A 23,170-nucleotide genomic window follows, 5' to 3' on the forward strand; every position below is an offset into this window, starting at 1 on the left:
AGAGTCTTAAGAATAGGCTTTTACTCTTTCCGACAATAAAGCAGGAGTTATCAAGATGTTCAAACGCCAAATAGATACCGTTTGCAAGGAATCAAGTCTGCATTAACCGCACTTGTGGCAAAAAATTCAAACAAACATGGCTCTGATAATAATCTTGATTTGAAGCTTTCGTGACTGCAGGAATCCATACTCTTTGGTTCTTTCGGTAAAGTCACGTAGGTAGAAAATAAAATAAGATAAATCACGACGTTTCGATCGCAACACAAGCGGTCCGCTAGCTCAGCAGTTCCACTGCTTGATTATATTTTTTTCACGCCTGAGGACGACCACTTGTGTTGCCATCGAAACGTCGTGATTTATTTTATTTCATACCCACGTGACTTTACCGAAGGACACCAAAGAGTCTGATAATAATGCACACATTTTCTTGGCTTCTTTCGGTAAAGTCACGTAGAAGGGAAATAATAAATAATAAAATAAAACATAATAAAATAATTCTCACGACGTTTCGGCCACAACGCAAGCAGCCGTCCTCAGGTAAAGAACAGGTCTGTCGGAAAGACAGTGTCTGATTGGGTGACTACGTGACTTTACCGAAAGAACCAAGAAGATGAATCCCTGCAGTCACGAAAGCTTTAAATCGAAATGCACACATTGACTTTGAAACTGATTGGCCTCCACCAGAGATTGCCTCGTCTCACCGCGAGTGTTCGGCCAGAGAACGACAAGAGGTGGAGGACTTGCAGCTTGGCGTGAGCAGCTTTATGACACGTGCACACAAAAAAGGTCCGACAGACTATCAATCGTCAGTGAGCATCGACAACTCCGCCGATGAACGATCGATCACCCGTTGTCCCGAAACTCGAAACTCCAACCGGCGCGCAGATGAACGCTGCCCCACGCGGTACAAACGGGGTCAAGGCGCAGCCCTGCGACCTCCAGAGGGGGCCCATGCAGAGGGTACTTGGCCTACTCTTCCGTGCTGGTTCAGACGTCTTGGAAAAGGTGGCAGTCCTCAGGGCCGGAATAACCCAGAGGCGAAAAAGGCCCTCTCGTGTGTTGTAAGTTTTATTTTACCATTCCACGTTGAAGGAACAGCTGAGCGACGGTGTCAGCTGAGCCACGGTGTCACCTGAGTGACTGTAGCGCACACATCGGCCTAAATCTGTCTTTGAATGACCACGACGTCGTCGTTCACACTTCACTTTGCCACAGCTGCTAAAGCTCGGATGATGGGACGCTGAGTGTTCGTGTGATGTTTCATTCATTTATTTCGAGTCGAATAAATGCGTGAATATTTACAAAGATAAATAAATAATTTTTATTTGATTAATTCGTGTTTTTTTTTTCCGCAACATGTAATTACTCACAATATACCCAGTAGGACCCTTCCCTTCTATTCGCCTTGGGCACCTCATAACCTTAATCCGGCCTTGGGAGTACCCACGCTTTACCCCACCAAACCTGACTTTTGCCGATCGACTGCGGCGTAGCGACGAACGCTCCTGGGTGGGTGGACAGGTTTAAGAAACTGGCAGCGCGTGATTTTTTTTCACAGTCGCCGCGCCGGGAGATGGAATCGAAACGGCGCAAGCCCTTCCGCGTGCTGACCACCAACTCCTCTTCTGTGGCAGCGGCGGCAACCCTCAACGTATCCCAAGCGTGGGGATCGAATCAATCGACGCGTAAACATCTCCCCCATCTAACCACCCTCGGCCCTCCCCGGGCCCCGCACACCGGGATCCTGGGCCCCCACCCCACCTTGTCCCGGTGAGGCCGGCACCACGGCTCGCCCCACCGCCCCCACGGATCCACCGTGCCCGGTGGTGACCCCCCGTGATCCGCACTCCCTCGGCCCCGTGACCCCCAGGCTCTCCCCTCCGGACCCCGCCTCCTCCATCTCAGACCCCGCCTCCTCCATCCCAGGCTCCACTCCGCGCCCCGCCCCCTCACCCCCAGGCACCGCGGCGAAGTCGGTGGCGTCTTCGGTGGGCACGCGGCGAACGAGCTCCCCGCGTGCTGCCAGGATCTCCTCGATGTTCCTGCCGGCACAGCCAGGGGCCAGGCAGGAGGAGAAATCCAATGAGCTATGAAGCTCTTTTTCACAGAACTTCTTTCGCACCGTGCGTAGCCAACCGTGCCAATCGGTGGTGCGAGGGAAGGTCAACAGACTCAACACAAAAAGCAGTTCTAAAAAGGAATGGGTTTTCAATCTAGGTGATTTTAAGTGCCAAAGCTCCAAGTGGCTTGAAGGGTAGAGCGTTCCAGACGGCCGCAGAAGTGCATCCGAAAGCGCCGCGCGATGCAGCGGTCACCACTGCCTTTGCTCGACGGTTTTCCAAAAGCCGCCGCCACTACTGCTGCTGCGAGGATGAGCGGAGTGTCGCGTGGTGATGGTGGTTTATGGCTCCTTGACGAGATCATGCGGTCTCGAAACGAAGACTCCGATTGAGTCTCTCCCCGGAGTACGTACCGCTTGCCCTCCAGGTCGGAGAACCAGCGCAGGTTGTCGGCGATGATGTGGTGATTCCCGCAGCCTGGGCAGGTGACGATCACCACGCCGCTGTGGTACGCCACCTTCGAGATCCGCTTGGCTGTGCGGGTGCTGCACACCTGAGCTCGCACGGACAAAAGAAGAGAAATAACCTCTAAATCTAGATTTGAAGCTTTCGCGACTGCAGGAATCCAGCAAAGAAAAAAAAATCTTGCCGTGGTTTTCCCACCTGATGATGATTGCTTGTGTTGCAATCGAAACGTCGTGATTTATTTTATTTTCTACCTACGTGACTTTACCGAAAAAACCAAAGAGTAAAGAACCTTTACTTTAGAATGCAGGAGGGAGGAGGAGGGGGAGGAGGAGGAATCCCATGAGCTATGACGCTTGTTTTTTCACAGATGTCCAGCAAGGGTAGGTCAGAAAATTTGCTACTTTATTATTAAATGCTTTTGATCCCAAAAAGTAAGCAAGTCGTGAGAAATAAATGCAAAGTACATGAGTACGAACTAAAACGAAACTATTTTAGTTTATTTTACCAAGTAAGGCCCACTGAGCTACATGGCTCTTTGTCAGAAGCGACCTGCCCACAAATGACAGCTCAACGAAGTGGCTCGTCATCATCATCATGGGGACATTCATAGCAGCAAAATAGCGAGCAGCGAGGCCTGTGAATGCCGGCACGGCCCACGATGGCACGGGGTGGGCGGGCAAGCGCCACCGCCCGGCCCCGGCTGCCGAGTCGACCCGAGGGACGGCCCAGGACCGGTTCAAATATTCCGTCGCCGGTGCTGGTGGCTGTGCGTGGGGTCGCAGCCGGGTGCCTAGTGCAGCGCGCTAACCGCTGCGCCACCGCTCCCCGTGCACGCACGCATGCAGTCATGCCTGGTTATCGGTGGAACGGTGGGGGTGGCACAGGGGTGGCAAGGGGGGGGGGGCGACATGGGAGTGGCACCGGGGGTGGCACGGGGGTGGCAAGGGGGGCGGCACGAAGATGACATGGGGGATGTGGCACAGGGGATGGCACGGGGTGTGGCACGGGGGAGGTACGGGGGGTGGCACGGAGGGTGGCATGGGAATGGCATGGGAGGCGCCACGGGGTGCGGCACCTTGCAGGTGAACACCAGCTGGTAGTGCGGCTGCTTCACGGCTCCGAGCGCCGTCGCCGCCCCCGCCGGGTCCGCGTCCGCTCCGCTGCAAAGGCCCCGCCAGGCCCGCTGGTGCCCCGCCGGCGTAGGCGGGGCAAGCGAGGGCCGTAGCGTCGGCCTGCGGGTCGGGGCGGGGGAGACGGCGCCATTAACGCCGTCACGGCGTCGCGAGACGGAGAATCCGCTCGGAAGTGGACATCACAGAGCTACCTCTGAGACCCCCTACTTCATCTCCAAGTGATGCTCCGGTCATCACAGAACGCTCCACGGAAGCGGTCCCCTTGGTGGCCTTTAGTGCGGCCCCTGAACGTGCGGTCCCCCCGTAACAATACACAAAGAGTGAGAACATCACCACTCATCATCATCATAGACGTCGTTGCACTGCTGTCCAAACCCCCCCCCAACAGTTCCGCAAATGGTGTGGCGGCCCCTCGCTCGCACTGACGATGTCTTATCGGCGAAAGTGCCGCCACCACCCCCCCTCCGCCTCTGAACACGAGTGAAGGACGCCGGGTTGGAGGCACCCACCAAGAGGCGAGGGCGCGACGGGCTGCTGTCAGCGGCCCTTGGAGTCCCTCCGACCCACGGACGCCGAGAGGCGTCGCGAGTCCGGGCCGGGTCGCGCGAAACTTCCGGCCGACGCCGGCCGCGAGACGCGCCGCCACCACCGCCAGTCCCCGCATGCCTCTCGTACCGCCCCACTCCACTCCGCTGTGGCCGTGGCCCGGGCGAGGGAGAGACTCGGTTCTAGAGAAGGAGGCAGGGGGGCGGGGGGGGGGCTGGATCTCAAAAGTCGAAGGGCAGCTTCTCTCCGCTAGGTGCCAGTTGTCCGCGTTTTAGAGGTCGCAGGAATCAGGCGTCGTCAGGGTCTGGGCGTTCAAGTTATAGGAGGCGGAACCCATAGATGTCAACCCCTTATCAGTGCCCCATCTTATTACAGACCATTTCAGACCTTATAGGTCACCCCGTGCCCTTATAAATCTCAACGTGCATCCTACAAAGTCCTATCACAAGGGAGAAACACAAATAGACACATTTTTTTGTTGTTGCCTGTATTTTAAAACGGCTGTACGCTGTATGGAAAACTCAATTTCCCTGTACAAGAATACGAGGTAAACCGTATGGGTTGACAGTTATGCAGAACCGATCCAGGTTCCACATCCCACAGCCTGGGGTTTTGTCTGGTCCCAAATGTCGTCTGTAGCCCAGCGGTACGAGTCTTAATGTCCGGGGTTTTAAGCTTCACCTGCCAAAAAGGGGGGGACACATCCCCCCCCCCCCAATACTAAAATATATTCAAAATGTCCCCCCCAATATATTGCTATAAAATGTATTTCTGTTTATATGATTGTGGTCATGGTTGTACTTTATAAATCCCTAATCTCTGCCATTATATACAATGAAACAAATAAAAAGTCCATCCCATGTGTTCGTGAATTTTTTTTATATTTTAGGCAGGAAATTAGTTTTCAAATTAAGATTTTTTTTCCTGGGGGGGGGGGACCCCCAGACCCCCTGGAAGATTTGGTCCCCCCCAATGTTGACTCCATGGCTACGGCCTTGGCATACGTTGGACTTCTTTCGCACCGTACGTCGCCAACCGTGCTAATCGGAGGTGCGGGGGAAGTACAACAAACTAAACACACACACAAACAACAACTAAACTAAACACCACCACAGCCGCGGTTGTCAGAGACCAGTACGAACTCACTCAAGGGTCGTAGCAGAGTTCTAGACCCAAGGTTTTCCAGAGTTTTAGTCCCAAGGTTTGTAGGCGTAGGAGAGTTCTAGACCCAAGCTTTGCAGGCGTCCCAGAGTTCTAGACCAAAGGTTTGCAGGTGTAGCATAGTTCTAGTCCCAAGGTTTGCAGGTGTAGCAGAGTTCTAGTCCCAAGGTTTGCAGGCGTAGCAAAGTTCTAGACCCACGGTTTGCCAGAGTTCTAGACCCAAGGTTTGCATACGTAGCAGAGTTCTAGACCCAAGGTTTGCCAGAGTTCTAGTCCCAAGGTTTGCAGGTGTAGCAGAGTTCTAGACCCAAGATTTGCAGATGTAGTATAGTTCTAGTGCCAAGGTTTGCAGATGTAGCAGAGTTCTAGACACAATGTTTGCAGGTGTAGCAGAGTTCTAGACCCAAGGTTTGCAGGTGTAGCAGAGTTCTAGACCCAAGGTTTGCCAGAGTTGTAGATCCAAGGTTTGCAGGCGTGCCAGAGTTCTAGACCCAAGGTTTGCCAGAGTTCTAGACCCAAGGTTTGCAGGCGTAGCACCCACACACAAGGGTTGGAGGTTCGATTTCCCCGATGGTGGCTTCGTCTCTCTCACACACACATCCACCCGCTGCGTAGTTTTCCAAAGATTCGCGAATCGATGGTGGAGGGTCCACACTGCCACAGTTTCAATGGACCCAGAACCCGGAGTGGCAGGTTCGAGCACCTGACACTGCCCCCACTCTTGTCTCAAGCGGTCGAACCTCTGATCCCAGAGTTCCAGGTTCGATTCCCGGTCCCAGTCACTGCTCCCACTCTTGTCTCAAGCGATCAAACCTCCGGTCCCAGATTTCCAGGTTCGAGTCCCGGTCCCAGTCACTGCCACTCACGCCGTCTCAAGCGATCGAACCTCTGATCCCAGAGTTCCAGGTTCGAGTATCGACCCCAGTCACTGCTCCCACTCTTGTCTCAAGCGATCGAACCTCCGGACCCAGAGTTCCAGGTTCGAGTCCCGGCCTCAGTCACTGCCACTCATGCCGTCTCAAGCGGTCGAACCTCCGGTCCCAGAGTTCCAGGTTCGAGTCTCGACCCCAGTCACTGCTCCCACTCTTGTCTCAAGCGATCAAACCTCCGGTCCCAGAGTTCCAGGTTCGGCTCCCGGCCTCAGTCACTGCCACTCACGCTGTCTCAAGCGATCGAACCTCTGATCCCAGAGTTCCAGGTTCGAGTCTCGACCCCAGTCACTGCCACTCACGCCGTCTCAAGCGGTCGAACCTCCGGTCCCAGAGTTCCAGGTTCGGCTCCCTGCCTCAGTCACTGCCACTCATGCCGTCTCAAGCGGTCGAACCTCCGGTCCCAGAGTTCCAGGTTCGAGTCCCTGCCTCAGTCACTGCCACTCACGCTGTCTCAAGCGGTCGAACCTCCGGTCACAGAGTTCCAGGTTCGGCTCCCTGCCTCAGTCACTGCCACTCACGCTGTCTCAAGCGGTCGAACCTCCGGTCCCAGAGTTCCAGGTTCGAGTCCCTGCCTCAGTCACTGCCACTCACGCTGTCTCAAGCGGTCGAACCTCCGGTCACAGAGTTCCAGGTTCGACTCCCTGCCTCAGTCACTGCCACTTACGCCGTCTCAAGCGGTCGAACCTCTGGTCCCAGAGTTCCAGGTTCGAGTCTCGACCCCAGTCACTGCCACTCACGCCGTCTCAAGCGGTCGAACCTCTGATCCCAGAGTTCCAGGTTCGAGTCTCGACCCCAGTCACTGCCACTCACGCCGTCTCAAGCGATCAAACCTCCGGTCCCAGAGTTCCAGGTTCGAGTCTCGACCCCAGTCACTGCTCCCACTCTTGTCTCAAGCGGTCGAACCTCCGGTCCCAAAGTCCCAGGTTCGACTCCCTGCCTCAGTCACTGCCACTTACGCCGTCTCAAGCGGTCGAACCTCTGATCCCAGAGTTCCAGGTTCGAGTCTCGACCCCAGTCACTGCTCCCACTCTTGTCTCAAGCGGTCGAACCTCCGGTCCCAAAGTCCCAGGTTCGGCTCCCTGCCTCAGTCACTGCCACTCACGCCGTCTCAAGCGATCGAACCTCTGATCCCAGAGTTCCAGGTTCGAGTCCCTGCCTCAGTCACTGCCACTTACGCCGTCTCAAGCGGTCGAACCTCTGATCCCAGAGTTCCAGGTTCGAGTCCCGGTCCCAGTCACTGCCACTTACGCCGTCTCAAGCGGTCGAACCTCTGATCCCAGAGTTCCAGGTTCGACTCCCTGCTTCAGTCACTGCCACTCACGCTGTCTCAAGCGGTCAAACCTCCGGTCCCAGAGTTCCAGGTTCGAGTCTCGACCCCAGTCACTGCTCCCACTCTTGTCTCAAGCGGTCGAACCTCTGATCCCAAAGTCCCCAGAGCTCCAGGATCCAGTCTCGATCCACGCTCTCTGCCCGCACTCAACCCCGCTGGGCGAACACGTGGGGCGAGGGGGGCGGGGCCACTTCCCAGTGTCGGCGACGCCCATTGGCTGCGGTGTCGAGTCCGTGGGCGTGGCGTGACGGTGCGCGAGTTCACGGCCGCCTGCGATTGGACGAGACGGTGGTGGGGGGTGGGGGCTCGGGCGAGTGGTGGAGCCCCGCGTGCCGTGCACCCCCCCCCCCCCCCTGGCCACACGCGTGGCGACTCGGGATCGAACGCGGCTGCTTCGGCCTCGTCGGGTGATCAACAACAACAACAGCAGCCTCGGTGCGGTGATGTGTGCGTGCTACGCTATGAACCTGGCGACCCGGGTTCGATTCCCGCTCACGGCCAACACCTGTGACGATTATCTGAAGCCGGTCCTGGGCCTCCCCTAGGTCGACTCAGCCTGAAATGCGTACCTGGTGCGGTGTGTAAACATCGCCACTGGGGAGAGAAAGGCGTGGTGCTGGCCTTCATAGGTGCTCGCTGACAGCACTTGCCCCGACAGTCTGTTAAGACTATATGGGGGGTCTTTATCTTTGTGTGGGTGAGTAGTGGCGCGTGTGTGTGGGTGGTTGTGTGTGTGGTTGTGTGTGTGTGTGGTTGTGTGTGTGTGGTTGTGTGGGTGGTTGTGTGTGTGTGTGTGGTTGTGTGTGTGTGGTTGTGTGGGTGGTTGTGTGGGTGGTTGTGTGTGTGTGTGGTTGTGTGTGTGTGGTTGTGCGTGTGTGTGGTTGTGTGTGTGGTTGTGTGTGTGTGGGTGGTTGTGTGTGTGTGTGGTTGTGTGTGTGTGGTTGTGTGTGTGTGGTTGTGTGTGTGTGGTTGTGTGTGTGGTTGTGTGTGTGGTTGTGAGTGTGTGGTTGTGAGTGTGTGGTTGTGTGGGTGGTTGTGTGTGTGTGTGGTTGTGCGTGTGTGTGGTTGTGTGGGTGGTTGTGTGTGTGTGTGGTTGTGTGTGTGTGTGGTTGTGTGTGTGGTTGTGTGTGTGTGTGGTTGTGTGTGTGTGGTTGTGTGTGTGGTTGTGTGTGTGGTTGTGTGTGTGTGGTTGTGTGTGTGGTTGTGTGTGTGTGGTTGTGTGTGTGGTTGTGTGGGTGGTTGTGTGGCCACCCACCCCCTCGTGTGCTGTGTCGGCCTTCATAGGTGCTGCTTGCTAACAGCACTTGCCCCTACAGTCTGTTACAGGCTACATGGGGGATCTCTGTCTTTGTTGTCACAGGCGCGACCCTGTAGGGGTTGGGGTAGTGATAGGGGACTGGGGTAGTGATAGAGGTTGGGGTAGTGATAGGGGTTGGGGTAGTCATAGGGGTAGTGATAGGGGCTGGGGTAGTGATAGGGGTTGGGGTAGTGATAGGGGTTGGGGTAGTGATAGGGGCTGGGGTAGTGATAGAGGTTGGGGTAGTGATAGGGGTTGGGGTAGTCATAGGGGTAGTGATAGGGGCTGGGGTAGTGATAGGGGTTGGGGTAGTGATAGGGGTTGGGGTAGTGATAGGGGTTGGGGTAGTGATAGGGGTTGGGATAGTGATAGGGGTTGGGGTAGTGATAGGGGTTGGGGTAGTGATAGGGGTGGGGGTAGTGATAGGGGCTGGGGTAGTGATAGGGGTTGGGGTAGTGATAGGGGTGGGGGTAGCGATAGGGGTTGGGGTGGTGATAGGGGTTGGGGTGGTAATAGGGGTTGGGGTAGTGATAGGGGTTGGGGTAGTGATAGGGGTTGGGGTGGTGATAGGGGTTGGGGTGGTAATAGGGGGTGGGGTAGTGATAGGGGTTGGGGTAGCGATAGGGGTTGGGGTGGTGATAGGGGTTGGGGTGGTGATAGGGGTTGGGGTGGTGATAGGGGTTGGGGTAGTGATAGGGGTGGGGGTAGTGATAGGGGTAGTGATAGGGGTTGGGGTGGTGATAGGGGTTGGGGTAGTGATAGGGGTTGTGGTAGTGATAGGGGTTGGGGTGGTGATAGGGGTTGGGGTAGTGATAGAGGTTGGGGTGGTGATAAGGGTAGTGATAGGGGTTGGGGTAGTGATAGGGGTTGGGGTGGTGATAGGGGTTGGGGTGGTAATAGGGGTTGGGGTAGTGATAGGGGTTGGGGTAGTGATAGGGGTGGGGGTAGTGATAGGGGTAGTGATAGGGGTTGGGGTAGTGATAGGGGTTGGGGTAGTGATAGGGGTTGTGGTAGTGATAGGGGTTGGGGTGGTGATAGGGGTTGGGGTAGTGATAGGGGTTGTGGTAGTGATAGGGGTTGGGGTGGTGATAGGGGTTGGGGTGGTGATAGGGGTTGGGGTAGTGATAGGGGTTGGGGTAGTGATAGGGGTTGGGGTAGTGATAGGGGTTGGGGTAGTGATAGGGGTTGGGGTAGTGATAGAGGTTGGGGTAGTGATAGGGGTTGGGGTAGTGATAGGGGTTGGGGTAGTGATAGGGGTGGGGGTAGTGATAGGGGTGGGGGTAGTGATAGGGGTAGTGATAGGGGTTGGGGTGGTGATAGGGGTTGGGGTAGTGATAGGGGTTGTGGTAGTGATAGGGGTTGGGGTGGTGATAGGGGTTGGGGTAGTGATAGGGGTTGTGGTAGTGATAGGGGTTGGGGTGGTGATAGGGGTTGGGGTAGTGATAGGGGTTGGGGTAGTGATAGAGGTTGGGGTGGTGATAGGGGTAGTGATAGGGGTTGGGGTAGCGATAGGGGTTGGGGTAGCGATAGGGGTTGGGGTAGCGATAGGGGTTGGGGTAGCGATAGGATGGTTGCTCTGTGTGCTGCAGGTGGAGTTGGTTCAGTGGAGGGGAGCGAGAGAGAGCGACGGTGGAGACTTGGAGCGTAGGGGACGGGACGGCACAGGGTAGTGAGATGTAACTCATCGTGTGGAAACTGCGGGCAGAGGGCTCGCGTGTCGGCATGCGTCCACGTGTGTTCGTACAACGCACGCCAGTTGTGCCATCTGGCACAATGGGGAGCACGGGGGGTGCATCTGCCAATCATCTCAGTCAACCCATAACACATGGCTCCATCACGTGACCTCCTCCACCTAGCCCGGCACAGCAGTCAACCCATGGTACCTGCGTCTGTTCCGTGACCACGTCCTGCACCTAGCCTGGCACAGCAGTCAACCCGTGGCACCTGGGTCTGTCCCGTGGCTTCCTCCACCTAGCCCGGCACAGCAGTCAACCTATGGTACCTGCGTCTGTTCCGTGACTACATTCTGCACCTAGCCTGGCACAGCAGTCAACCCGTGGCACCTGGGTCTGTCCCGTGGCTTCCTACACCTAGCCTGGCACAACATTCAACTCATGGCACCTGGGTCCATCCCGGGACCTTCTCCTGTACCTAGCCTGGCACCAGCAGTCAAACCCTGCCAGTAACAGCGAGCTTTCCACATGTCACGTGACGGCCTCAAAGTGCACCCAGCCTGGCGCAAGAGCCGTGGTGGTATTGGCGGTGAACGTAGGCTGCTGTTGCGTGCGTGTTTACTAAGTGGTGGGTATTCATCACGGCGTTTGTGCCAGGCTATTTGTACGTTGAGGCCACGTGAAGTGCCGAACGCCCGCTGGCAGGAGGTCACAGGACAGACCCAGGTGCCACAAGTTGACTGACTGAGAGGACTGGCAGACGCACCACCTGTGCTCCCTACAGTGCTGTGTTTTAGCCGCCCAGCTCTCCGCTCGTTGTTGTGAGCGTAGCTCCTCTGCCCTCTGTTGTTGCTGGAGGGCGACTTCCTCCAACTGCCCAGTAGCAGCGTCCTTCACGAGCCTCCTCCACAGAGGCCGATCTTGACACCGCTGGTACCGGTCATTGGCAAGTCCACTCAGCTCCACGTCCGCTTGTACCACATCACTCCATCTCTTCTCCAGCCTGTGCTGTGCGCGTTTAGCCCCCCCTCTATCCGGCCAAACAAAAACAGCTTGTGCTTGCGGTGGCCTGGGCATGCCACCGCATGCCGTGTGTGTCCTTCGGGCCATACACACACTTGGATACGGACGCAGCGACATACGAGCAGATGGACGGACACTAATAATTATTATTTCAACAGCAAAAGGGAGTGAGCGTGCAAACTACACAACAACAGTAGCCAATGGGGTTTACACGAAACCCAGGCCTTGTGCCGCGGTTAGGAGGAGGAATCCGATGAGCTCTGAAGTTCTTTTCAACTGATGTCCAGCGGTATGGGGGCGGCGGGTCAGACATTTACAACAACAAACGATGCGATACTCGACTCAAACGAACCACAACACCTCGCTGATTTCGTCAAGGAGCATAAACCATCATCACGCGGACACTCCGCTCATCCTCGCAGCAGCAGCGGCGGCTTTTGGCTGCATATCACGTGCTTTCAAGTGCGCTTCTGCGGCCGTCTGGAACGCTCTTCCTTACGATATGAGAAAGCCACTGGGGCTACACACTTTTAATTCATCATCCAGATAGAAAACTCATTTCTTTAGAACTGTTTTTTGTGTTTAGTTTGGTGTCCTTACCCCGCACCTCCGATTAGTACGGTTGGCTACGTACGGTGTGAAAAAAGTTCAACATACATACAAAGATCCCCTGTATAGCCTTAGCAGACTGTTGGAGCAAGTGCTGTTAGCAAACTCCTATGAAGGCCGGCAGGGCACACGAGGGGGTGGGTGGCCAGCACCACGCCCGACCGCTTTTGTCTCCCCAGTGGCGATGTTTACACATCGCACCAGATACTCATTTGAGGCTGAGTCGTATGTATTTATTAATTACAATACTGTATTGCACAGTAAAATGGAAAGTAAAAAAACAAGGTAAATTCTTAGCCTACCTATATGAACTGCAATTGAATAGAACGTTTATTTCAGGAAACTATCCTATCTGCCATGAAAACTTTTAACATGCATTGAACGTATGGTATCGTGGTAACCCTAAAATGAAATCGCTAAAGCTACGTATCATACATGCATTGAACGTACAGTATCGTACCTCATACGCTGCCGCGTTTGCCTGCCGCGCGAAATTTTTTATATTTTACAATTTTGTCGTATCGCCATCGTAAGATCGAAATATCGTAAGTCGGACCATCGTAACTCTGGGACTACCTGTATACAATCGGAGTCTAGGTCGGGATCGTGCCCACGACCTCCTGCACGCCAGGTGAGGTCGTTAACATCTCCTAGCCACCACACGGACGACGATGACGATTGGTGAACCGGCTCTGTTTCTCACGTGGGGAGGGGGCCTCAGGCTGTGGAATCCCACTCACGAGGCCCACTTCATCTTAAGGAGCTTTCCTGTTTTCTCGAGTCGTACATTTTGGGGTTGGATTTGGGGTTGGGCTTGATTCGGGGGGGTACATCTCCTGGCGTGTGACGCTTGTGTGTTTGGACTTTTTAAATCCTTTATATTAAGTTCACTTGCTTGCTTGCGCGCTTACGACCGTGCAAATCTTTCGGTCGTTTTTTAACCCACTTCCCGTGATCCAATCGAGCTGACATTTTGCACACAGACTCGTTGTGCGTGACTAATTAATGTTCGTGAAAATTTTTTTCCTAAATTTTACACTTATTAGGAAAACATTTTTTATATTTAATTACCAATTGCTTAATGGTGGCAGGCAATCATCTGACCCATAGGTGGCAGCCATCTCAAGCCAGAGGACGAGAGGACTCTAGCCGCCACGCATATAAAGGATTTATAGTGAAAAACTTTGTTTTTACGGGCTAATTTTTTTCGGGTTCGATCGCGTGGATGTAAATGTGGCGTTGAACCCGCCTCCATCCGACACAGAAAGTTAGCGAGGTTTGTACGAAAGGAAACATGAAGCCAGTTGTAATCGCCAGCGAAATGTCGTACTCAAATGGTAAGTGTTGTGGATTTACTCTCCGCCGACACAGTGCTGTGCTAGAAGTAGCAACTAATTGGCGCGTTTTATTTACGTGACAAACTTTACTAATTGGCTCTGTCGGGTGGTGGTGGATTAGCAACACGATTATATTTACGTGATCTAACCCAAAAACAAACCTATATCTATATATATAAAAGGGAAATTTGTGATTATGTCTGTCTGTTGAAAATGCTTTGCGTACTTCCCGACATACAACAAACTTGAAATTTGCCATGGGGGTACTTTCCAGACTGTGCACCATGCAAAATTTGTAAAAAAATTACTTTTGTATTTTTTTTTGGGGGGGGGGGCGCAATAATGCATATATTTTGCACGGCAAGTGAGCTGTGATGTCACATCTGTCATGTGACCCGTGTGCGGAAGCGTAACAGAGTGTGCCTGCAGATGTCACCCCCAACCCTCCGTGGGTAAAGTGCCATACAAATGTGTTGCAGGTCTCAGGCGTTCTTCACGCAGCATTGCTGCTTTATTATTTCAGTCATTTACTGCACCCTGAAAGTTGTGTGTGTCTGCAGCAAGCGCGTGTATGTGTGGGAGGAGCGGTAGTGTGGTGGTTAGCGCGCTGGGCTACGAACCCGGCCACCCGAGTTCGATTCCCGCTCATGGCCACCACCGGTGACGATTATTTGAACCGGTCCTGAGCCTCCCCAAGGTCAACTCAGCCTCAAACGAGTAACTGGTGTGGTGTGTGAACATCGCCACTGGGGACACAAAGGCGGCCGGGCGTCGTGAATCCAAGTCCCGGGCGAAGCCGGGTAGTGAAGCTAGTTATTGTGTATTTGGAGTTTGCGTCTCTCTCTCTCTCCCCGTGGCCGCGTGGATTTTTCTCAAGGTCCTCCGGTTTTCCCCTCCACATTTAGAATCAACGTCACGCGTTCAGAGCATTTGGCCGCTATGAATTCGTGATGAAAGATCAGCCACTTCGGTGAGCTGTCATTCATGGGCAGGTAGCCTTTGAAAGAGAGCTACATTGCTCGGTGTGCCTTGCCTGGTAAAATAGTTTAGTTTAACATGTAGGTTTTCGTGACCAATATCATCCATAATACAGGTTTTTTTTTGGTTTAGATCGCATCATCAATATATAAATGTGACTGTCGCCTGATGAAGCTCGTTGTAATTACTGGTGAAACGTCGTACTCAGATTGTCAATGTTGTGGCTTGGCTCTCCAACACACCGGTGTTGCTGTACTAGTATACTACACTATACACTACACTATACACTACTATACACTACACTATACACTACACTATACACTACTATACACTACACTACTATACACTACACTACTATACACTACACTATACACTACTATACACTGTACACTATACACTACTATACACTACACTATACACTCCACTATACACTACACTATACATTACTATACACTACACTACTATACACTACACACTACACTATACACTACTATACACTACACTATACACTACACTATACACTACACTACTATACACTACACTATACACTACTATACACTACTACTATACACTACACTATACACTACACTATACACTACACTACTATACACTACACTACTATACACTACAATACTTTACACTACACTATACACTACACTATACACTACACTATACACTACACTATACACTACACTATACACTACACTATACACTACACTATACACTACACTATACACTACAATACTATACACTACACTATACACTACACTATACACTACACTATAAACTAGTGCTGTAATAGTGACGAATTGGCCACGTTCTGTTTACGTGACAACCCTTACTAGTTGGCTGTGTCGGGTGGTGGCAGGTTTAACGACACATTTATATATTTACGCGATCTAACCCAAAAAAACTGCTTAATGGAGAAATAGTTTAGTTTTAAATAATGTTTACATTGGCGTCAGCCTACATGGTTTTATTTTGTTCCCCAATGAACAGTGACCTCCATACAGCGACCTCCATGCAGTGCCCCGTGACCTCCATGCAGTTCCCCGTGACCGCTCTGGCTCTGCATGTAACTTTTGACGGTGGATCTCTCTCTGGTCTAACGCCAGTGGCGAGACGGGCGATGAATGAGGCCGTCTCTGGCGCAGTCCAATCGGTGTCAAGGACGATGCGTACATTTTGATCAAAGCGTATTTGTCCGTGCGTTTGCTACCACAGGCGCGGCGTATGTACATTGAACTTCTATTTCCACTGGGATATTTGCACAGGGTTGGTGTACGGTGATTTTTTCTGCAATATTTTGCTGTCTTTTCTTGGATTTTCTGTTTGCACATAGTCACTTTTAGATGTTTTCTTGTTCATGTTTTTGTTTGTTGCGGTTGCACCCGATTCAAGAGCCGAATGGCTCACAGGGCTATACCTAATAAGTGATCTTTTAACTATCTCACCACCGTACGCAGTCAGCGGCGCTGATCGGAAGTGCCTGGGGAAGGACAACAAAATTAAAACAACGCAAAGAGCGGTCCTAAAGAAATGAGTTTGTCCATCGTCGAGTTGACTTAAAAGGTGCGTGGCTGCCGTGGCTTCCTAATAGCGGAAGGAGGAGCGCTCCAGTTGTAAAGAGGTGATGTGCGGTAAATGCAGCCTCCATGCCTCGTGATAGGTGTGTGTCCGTTTGGTGTTAAGATGTTCCAACATCCGAAGACGTTCAAACATCCTGACACCTCTCCGTGCGTTGTTGTTGTTGTTACCGGACAGCGCAAAGCCGTCGCTTGTCTCGCCGCTCCTCGTTATCCCACGCGGTGGGTAGGTGGCGACGGCTGCCGCCGTGCTCTCTCCGCTGCTGGCCGGAGGCTGCCATGGCCCCCGTCCCCCCCCCGTCAGCCTCGCCATGGGGCGGTCTCTGGCTGTGTGTGCCTGCCTTTTATAGCCGTGCCGGCGGCCGTGCTCCACCGCCCCAGCTAAAGTTAGAATAGCGGCACAACGGCGCTGGCATTGCGCTGCTCGCCCGGTCTCGCGCGCGCGCGCTCGCTCATAGGCACGCACGTGCTCGCTGGACACACGGTGACACACGCGGTGACACACACGCGGTGACACACACATAGACACACGGTGACACACACAGACACACGTTGATATACAGACACGCGGTGACACGCGCAGGGACATGCGGTGACACACACAGACACACGGTGACACACACAGACACACAGTGACACACACAGACACACGGTGACACACACAGACACACGTTGATATACAGACACGCGCAGGGACATGCGGTGATGCGCACAGGGATACGCGCGGACACGGAGGAACGCGCGTAGACACACGCAGTGACACACAGGGACACGCGTTGACACACAGGGACACGCGTTGACACACACGGACACGTGGTAACACACACAGACGTACACAGTTACACACATTCTCACACGCACACAGTCACACACACACAGTCACACAGTCTCACAGTCGCATGCACACAGTCACTCAGTCACTCAGTCACTCAGTCACACAGTCACACAGTCACACACTCACACAGTCACACAGTCACACACAGTCACTCAGTCACACACTCAGTCACTCAGTCACACAGTCACACACTCACACAGTCACTCAGTCACACAGTCACACACACACAGTCACACAGTCGCACACACACAGTCACACAGTCGCACGCACACACTCACACATTCACACACTCACACATTCACACACTCACACATTCACACACTCACACATTCACATACTCACAGAGTCACATTCACACAGTCACTCAGTCACACAGTCGCAGTCACACAGTCACACAGTCACTCAGTCACACAGTCACACAGACACACAGCCACACAGTTGTACAGTCACACACGCACACAGTCACACGGACACAGTCGTTCAGTCTCACTCACACAGTCACACAGTCATATTCACACAGTCTCACGCGTGCATCGTCTGCGTTTCCCACAGGCTCTGGTCGAGTCCGGTCCACACGCAGGCGTGAGGAGGAGCAGGATCAGGAGGAGCAAAAGCGGCAACGTCCTGGTGGAGGACTGTTGCAGAAGACCTCGTGGGGAGAGCCATCGCGAGGAGGTGGCGGGAGTGAGGAGGTGTTGGGAGTGAGGAGGTGCCGGTGAGGAGGTGCCGTTGAGGAGGTGTCGGTGAAGAGGTGTCGGGAGTGAGGAGGTGCCGTCGAGGAGGTGTCGGGAGTGAGGAGGGGACGGTGAAGAGGTATCGGGAGTGAGGAGGTGCCGTTGAGGAGGTGTCGGGAGTGAGGAGGGGACGGTGAAGAGGTATCGGGAGTGAGGAGGTGCCGTTGAGGAGGTGTCGGGAGTGAGGAGGTGCCGGTGAAGAGGTGTTGGGAGTGAGGAGGTGTCGGTGAAGAGGTGTCGGGAGTGAGGAGGTGTCGGTGAAGAGGTGTTGGGAGTGAGGAGGTGCCGTTGAGGAGGTGCCATTGAGAAGGTGTTGGGAGTGAGGAGGTTCCGGGAGCGAGGAGGAGGTTCGTAGAGGAGGCGTCCAGTCGAGGAGGCAGGGCGACAACGAGGAGGAGGAGGCGGAGGAGGCGGCGATGACGAGCGAGGTGATTGACGACGAGCCCGAGTTCTACAGCCGGGCGGAGGAGTACTGGCGGCAGACGTCGCCCACCGTGGACGGCATGCTGGGCGGCTACGGCCACATCTCCAGCATCGACATCGCCGCCTCGCGCAAGTTCCTGCTGCGCTTCCTCGACGTGAGCACCCCTTGTGCTCGCTAACAGCACTTGCCCCTACAGTCTGTTAAGGCTATATGGGGGATCTTTGTGTTGAGTGAGTACCTGTGTGTACCTGTGTGTGAGTACCTGTGTGTGACTGTGTGTGTGTGTACCTGTGTGTATATACTTGTGTTTGTGTGATGAGTGAGTATCTGTGTGTACCTGTGTGTGAGTACCTGTGTGTGACTGTGTGTGTACCTGTGTGTGTGATGAGTGAGTACTTGTGTGTGTGTACCTGTGTGTGTGTGTACCTGTGTGTGTGTGTATGAGTACCTGTGTGTGTGTGTGGGTACCTGTGTGTGTGATGAGTGAATACCTGTGTGTGTGTACCTGTGTGTGTATGTACCTGTGTGTGAGTACCTGTGTGTGTATGAGTACCTGTGTGTGTATGAGTACCTGTGTGTGAGTACCTGTGTGTGAGTACCTGTGTGTGTGTACCTGTGTGTGTGAGTACCTGTGTGTGTGAGTACCTGTGTGTGTGTACTTGTGTGTGTGTGTACCTGTGTCTGAGTACCTGTGTGTGTGATGAGTGAGTGTACCTGTGTGTGTGTGATGAGTGAGTACCTGTGTGTGTGATGAGTGAGTGTACCTGTGTGTGTGTGATGAGTGAGTACCTGTGAGTACCCGTGTGGGGAGCGGTAGTGTAGTGGTTAGCGGGCTGCGCTATGAACCCGACGACCAGAGTTCGATTCCCCGCTCACAGCCAACACCACCGGTGACGATTATAATCTGCACCGGTCCTAGGCCTTCCCTAACTCTACTCAGCCTGAATAGAGTACCCGGTGCGGTGTGTAGTAAACATCGCCACTAGGGGAGACAAAGGCGGCCGGGCGTGGTGCTGGCCACCCACCTCCTCATTAATAATCATTAGCGGGTTACGTCACTCCACATGGAGCTCCCCCCCCCTCATCAATAATAATGAGCTGATGACATCACTCACGTGGACCCCGCTCCCACCCCCTCATTAATAATCATGAGCGGGTCATTATTTTATGTTGAATATTTCAGGATGAACTGCAATACGCTCGTCCATGGACGGGCTACGGGGCTAGTGTACGATAACATGGGTTTAGTTTTTGGGTTAGATCGTGTAAAACATAAATGCGTTGTTATCATCCACCACCACCACAACCACCCGACGACCTCCTGTACACGAGGTGAGGTCGTCAACGTCCCGCCACCGCGGTAAGATGTCAACGAACCAAACATCTGGGTGGGGGGGTGAGTGCGGAGGATCTTTGTCCTTTGAGGGAGCAGTATTGTCCGTTGGGGGGGCACCTGCTCTGCGAGTGGCTCAGAGTCACTCTGTCACTGTGTCCGTACGTGCCTGTGTGTGTCCGTCCATACGTGTCCGTCCGTGTGTCCGTGCGTGTCTCTGTAACTGTGTCCGTGTGTGTCCGTATCCGTCCGTGTGTGTCCGTGTGTGTCTCTGTAACTGTGTCCGTGTGTGTCCGTCCGTGTGTGTCCGTGTGTGTCTCTGTAACTGTGTCCGTGTCTGTCTGTGTCCGTCTGTGTGTGTCCGTGTGTGTCCGTGCATGTCTCTGTAACTGTGTCCATCCGTGCGTGTCCGTGTCCGTCCGTGTGTGTCCGTGCGTGTCTCTGTAACTATGTCGGTGCGTGATTGTACGTCCGTCCGTACGTGTACGTCCGTACGTGTCCGTCCGTACGTGTGTGTCCGTACGTGTGTGTCCGTGCATGTCTCTGTAACTGTGTCCATCCGTGCGTGTCCGTCCGTGCATGTCCGTGCGTGTCCATTGTGTGTCCGTGCATATCTCTGTAACTGTGTCCATCCGTGCGTGACCGTACGTCCGCCCGTACCCCACCCCCACAGAAGGGGGAGGGTGGTGGGGGCTCGGGCAAGACCGGCAGGGGCCGTGCGCTGGACTGCGGCGCCGGCATCGGCCGCATCACCAAGCGGCTGCTGCTGCCGCTGTTCCGTTGCGTGGACCTGGTGGACGTGACGCCGGGATTCCTGGAGCGCGCCAAGGCCCACCTGGGTCCCGAGGCGTCGTCGCGCGTCGGCAACTTCTACTGCTGCGGCCTGCAGGACTTCTCCTTCGGCAACGAGACCTACGATGTGGTGTGGATCCAGTGGGTGATCGGTGAGTGACCGTGTTGTGGTTGACTTACTGAGTGGCCGTGTTGTGGTTGACCTACCGTGTGACTGTGTTGTGGTTGACCTACCGCGTGACCGTGTTGTGGTTGCCCTACCGAGTGGCTGCATTGTGGTTGAACTACCGTGTGGCCGTGTTGTTGTTGACCCTACCTTGTTGTGGTTGACCCTACCGTGTGGTGGACGCAGGTCACCTGACAGACGAGCACCTGGTGGGCTTCCTGGCGCGGTGTCGCGGCGCCCTGCGGCCCGGTGGGGTCGTGTGCATCAAGGACAACATGGCGTCGCAGGCACGGCCCGCACTGCCCCCAGGGCCAACACTGCCCCAAGGGCCCACACGGCCCCTCGGCCAACACTGCCCCTCGGCCAACACTGCCCCAAGGGCCCACACGGCCCCTCGGCCAACACTGCCCCAAGGGCCCACACGGCCCCTCGGCCAACACTGCCCCAAGGGCCAACACTGCCCCAAGGGCCAACACTGCCTCAAGGGCCAACACTGCCCCAAGGGCCAACACTGCCCCAAGGGCCAACACTGCCCCAAGGGCCCACACGGCCCCTCGGCCAACACTGCCCCAAGGGCCCACACGGCCCCTCGGCCAACACTGCCCCAAGGGCCCACACGGCCCCTCGGCCAACACTGCCCCAAGGGCCAACACTGCCCCAAGGGCCAACACTGCCCCAAGGGCCAACACTGCCCCTCGGCCAACACTGCCCCAAGGGCCAACACTGCCCCAAGGGCCAACACTGCCCCAAGGGCCCACACGGCCCCTCGGCCAACACTGCCCCAAGGGCCCACACGGCCCCTCGGCCAACACTGCCCCAAGGGCCAACACTGCCCCAAGGGCCAACACTGCCCCAAGGGCCAACACTGCCCCAAGGGCCAACACTGCCCCAAGGGCCAACACTGCCCCAAGGGCCAACACTGCCCCAAGGGCCCACACGGCCCCTCGGTCAACACTGCCCCAAAGGCCAACACTGCCCCAAGGGCCAACACTGCCCCAAGGGCCAACACTGCCCCAAGGGCCAACACTGCCCCAAGGGCCCTCACTGCCCCAAGGGCCCACACGGCCCCTCGTCCCTAACGACTCGGCCCCATCGCCACTAACAAACCCCGCCACCTTGGCCCTGAAACGACCCCGGCCCCATCTCTGCTCGCGAGAGGCCCCGGCTGGCTGCGCGGGGGGTGAGGGAGGCACGGCGGGGGAACGGCGGAGACGCGGGGTACGGGACGGGGCCAAGGGCAGCGAGAGACGACAGGAGCGAGGTCAGACGGGGGGAGGGGAGGGGGGCACGACCTCGGGAGGGATTTACAGAAGTGAGAAATGTCCACAGACGGCGGCGGTGGGAGGCAGGGCGCCCTGGCAGAGTTGGGGGGCATGGGGGGGCCGGAATTGTGGGGAAGGTTGTTGGCGAGGAGTGAAGTCGTCGGCGGGACGGCTGAGGGGGTAGAAGGGCGTTTGCAGGAGTTGAGGTGAGTAAACACGAGGGAGTGAACTGGGAGGTCATCGGCAGAGGTTCTCTCTTGCTTTTGGACTGGCGCCACGGCCGTGACGGTGACGCTGTGCCGTGACGGTGCCGTGACGGTGACGCTGTGCCGTGATGGTGACGCTGTGCCGTGACGGTGGCGTGTTTCCCCGCAGGGCGTGGTGCTGGACGAGGCGGACAGCAGCGTGTGCCGCGAGCTGTCGCTGGTGCGCGCCCTGGTGGAGCGCAGCGGCCTGCGGGTGGTCGCCCAGGAGCCCCAGGACAACTTCCCCAAGGAGATCTACACCGTGTGGACTCTGGCGATGCAGTAGCGGTGCATGGGAGGGGGTTGCCCGCAGGGACCCACCGCCACCACCGCCGCCACCACCGCCGCCACCACCAACCACGGCGTTCGGTTCGTTGACGCAGCTTCGTGAGAAGGGTGTTCGCTCAGCGGGGGACGTCGGGCGACGCTTCTACTTTGTGCTCGCGCCGGACCGTCTCTCGCCAGAGTTCTGGCGACCACCGCCGCCGTGCTTGCGGATGGGCAGGGGGTCGATCGTCCGGTGTTGTGGGGGACGGAGACCCGGGGGGACTCGCGACCCGTCATAGCCAAGCCCGTTTGGGGGGGGGGGGGGGGGAGGTTTGCCGCGGCGACGCCGATAACGATCGGGACGCGTCGCACGATGTGCCCACGGGGTTCGCGACAACACACGACAATAAAACTATTCAGAACGTGCACGTTGCCGTCAAAAATGCACGGTCGATTTGCGGGCGCGACTCTGGTGGTGGCGAGGGGGGGGGGGTTGGGGGGGATGGGGGGGTGGATCGCCCCACGGAGCCCCCGATTCGGGGGGGTTCCTCCTCGCACCCTGGCAGCCAGGAACTGATTGGCGAGCGGCCTTCACACAGCCGTCACTCTTACAAGCGGCGGTGAATTTGATGGCGCTGTTGCTGCTTCGGCTCCTATGGTGCAGCTGCCGCGTGTAGCTGCTGCTGCCGCCGTGTACATAGCTATGCGCATGGCGGTAGCTACTGTGTGTAGCTGGAACGGTTGGATCAGCCGCAGATGAATGGCGCTCTGCCCGGTACGCCCGCGGTTCGGGAGGGGACGGAGAGCGAGTTTTTAGTTTCATTATTTTTCCAGGTAATGCCCACTGAGCTCCTATTTCAGAAGCGACCTGGCCACAAATGATAGCTCAACGAAGCGGCTTAATATTATCATCGTTGTGTGGACGCAACGTTACGCTGATGCTACGTTTGGGTTAACGGGGAGAACGGAAAGACTTGAG

At 55.4% G+C, this 23,170-nt stretch overlaps 2 protein-coding genes across 6 annotated transcripts; one reads left to right on the top strand and one right to left on the bottom strand.

Moving 5' to 3' along the window:
- Positions 1 to 1,247: 1,247 nt before the first annotated feature.
- On the bottom strand, positions 1,248 to 7,781 carry DNLZ (DNL-type zinc finger). Its single transcript, XM_061578844.1, has 6 exons — positions 7,715 to 7,781; positions 6,235 to 6,254; positions 4,171 to 4,389; positions 3,604 to 3,760; positions 2,474 to 2,613; positions 1,248 to 2,042 (listed from the first exon to the last, which is right to left on the bottom strand). Exons 3-6 carry the CDS (start codon positions 4,323 to 4,325, stop codon positions 1,703 to 1,705), a joined length of 792 nt encoding a protein of 263 aa, XP_061434828.1. The 5' UTR covers positions 4,326 to 4,389; positions 6,235 to 6,254; positions 7,715 to 7,781; the 3' UTR covers positions 1,248 to 1,702.
- A 202-nt stretch (positions 7,782 to 7,983) lies between these two features.
- NTMT1 (N-terminal Xaa-Pro-Lys N-methyltransferase 1) lies at positions 7,984 to 22,513 on the top strand. 5 transcript variants are annotated; one of them, XM_061578652.1, is made up of 5 exons: positions 7,984 to 8,065; positions 17,521 to 18,280; positions 20,133 to 20,403; positions 20,604 to 20,704; positions 22,055 to 22,513. In XM_061578652.1, the coding sequence occupies exons 2-5, from the start codon at positions 18,119 to 18,121 to the stop codon at positions 22,208 to 22,210; spliced, it is 690 nt and encodes a 229-aa protein (XP_061434636.1). In that variant the 5' UTR covers positions 7,984 to 8,065; positions 17,521 to 18,118; the 3' UTR covers positions 22,211 to 22,513. The 5 variants fall into 5 exon arrangements, with proteins under 5 accessions (XP_061434636.1, XP_061434638.1, XP_061434637.1 ...); XM_061578654.1 differs by having other exon boundaries at positions 8,000 to 8,077; XM_061578653.1 differs by lacking the exon at positions 7,984 to 8,065 and adding an exon at positions 16,520 to 16,617.
- The last annotated feature ends 657 nt before the right edge of the window (positions 22,514 to 23,170 follow it).

Source organism: Lethenteron reissneri, chromosome 67, assembly GCF_015708825.2.
Source record: "Lethenteron reissneri isolate LAM-NWPU_2019-01 chromosome 67, ASM1570882v1, whole genome shotgun sequence".
NCBI classification, from domain to species: domain Eukaryota; kingdom Metazoa; phylum Chordata; class Hyperoartia; order Petromyzontiformes; family Petromyzontidae; genus Lethenteron; species Lethenteron reissneri.

Bases quoted from the DNA above. Each gene is read 5' to 3' on its own strand.
- DNLZ (XM_061578844.1), bottom strand. From the start codon at position 4,325: ATGCGGGGACTGGCGGTGGTGGCGGCGCGTCTCGCGGCCGGCGTCGGC. The intron at 3,761-4,170 runs GTGGGTGCCTCC...CCCGACCCGCAG, and splicing joins CGTCGCGCCCTCGCCTCTTG to GCCGACGCTACGGCCCTCGC. The intron at 2,043-2,473 runs GTACGTACTCCG...CTGTGCCGGCAG, and splicing joins TCCGACCTGGAGGGCAAGCG to GAACATCGAGGAGATCCTGG.
- NTMT1 (XM_061578652.1), top strand. From the start codon at position 18,119: ATGACGAGCGAGGTGATTGACGACGAGCCCGAGTTCTACAGCCGGGCG. The intron at 18,281-20,132 runs GTGAGCACCCCT...CCACCCCCACAG, and splicing joins TCCTGCTGCGCTTCCTCGAC to AAGGGGGAGGGTGGTGGGGG. The intron at 20,404-20,603 runs GTGAGTGACCGT...TGGTGGACGCAG, and splicing joins GTGGATCCAGTGGGTGATCG to GTCACCTGACAGACGAGCAC.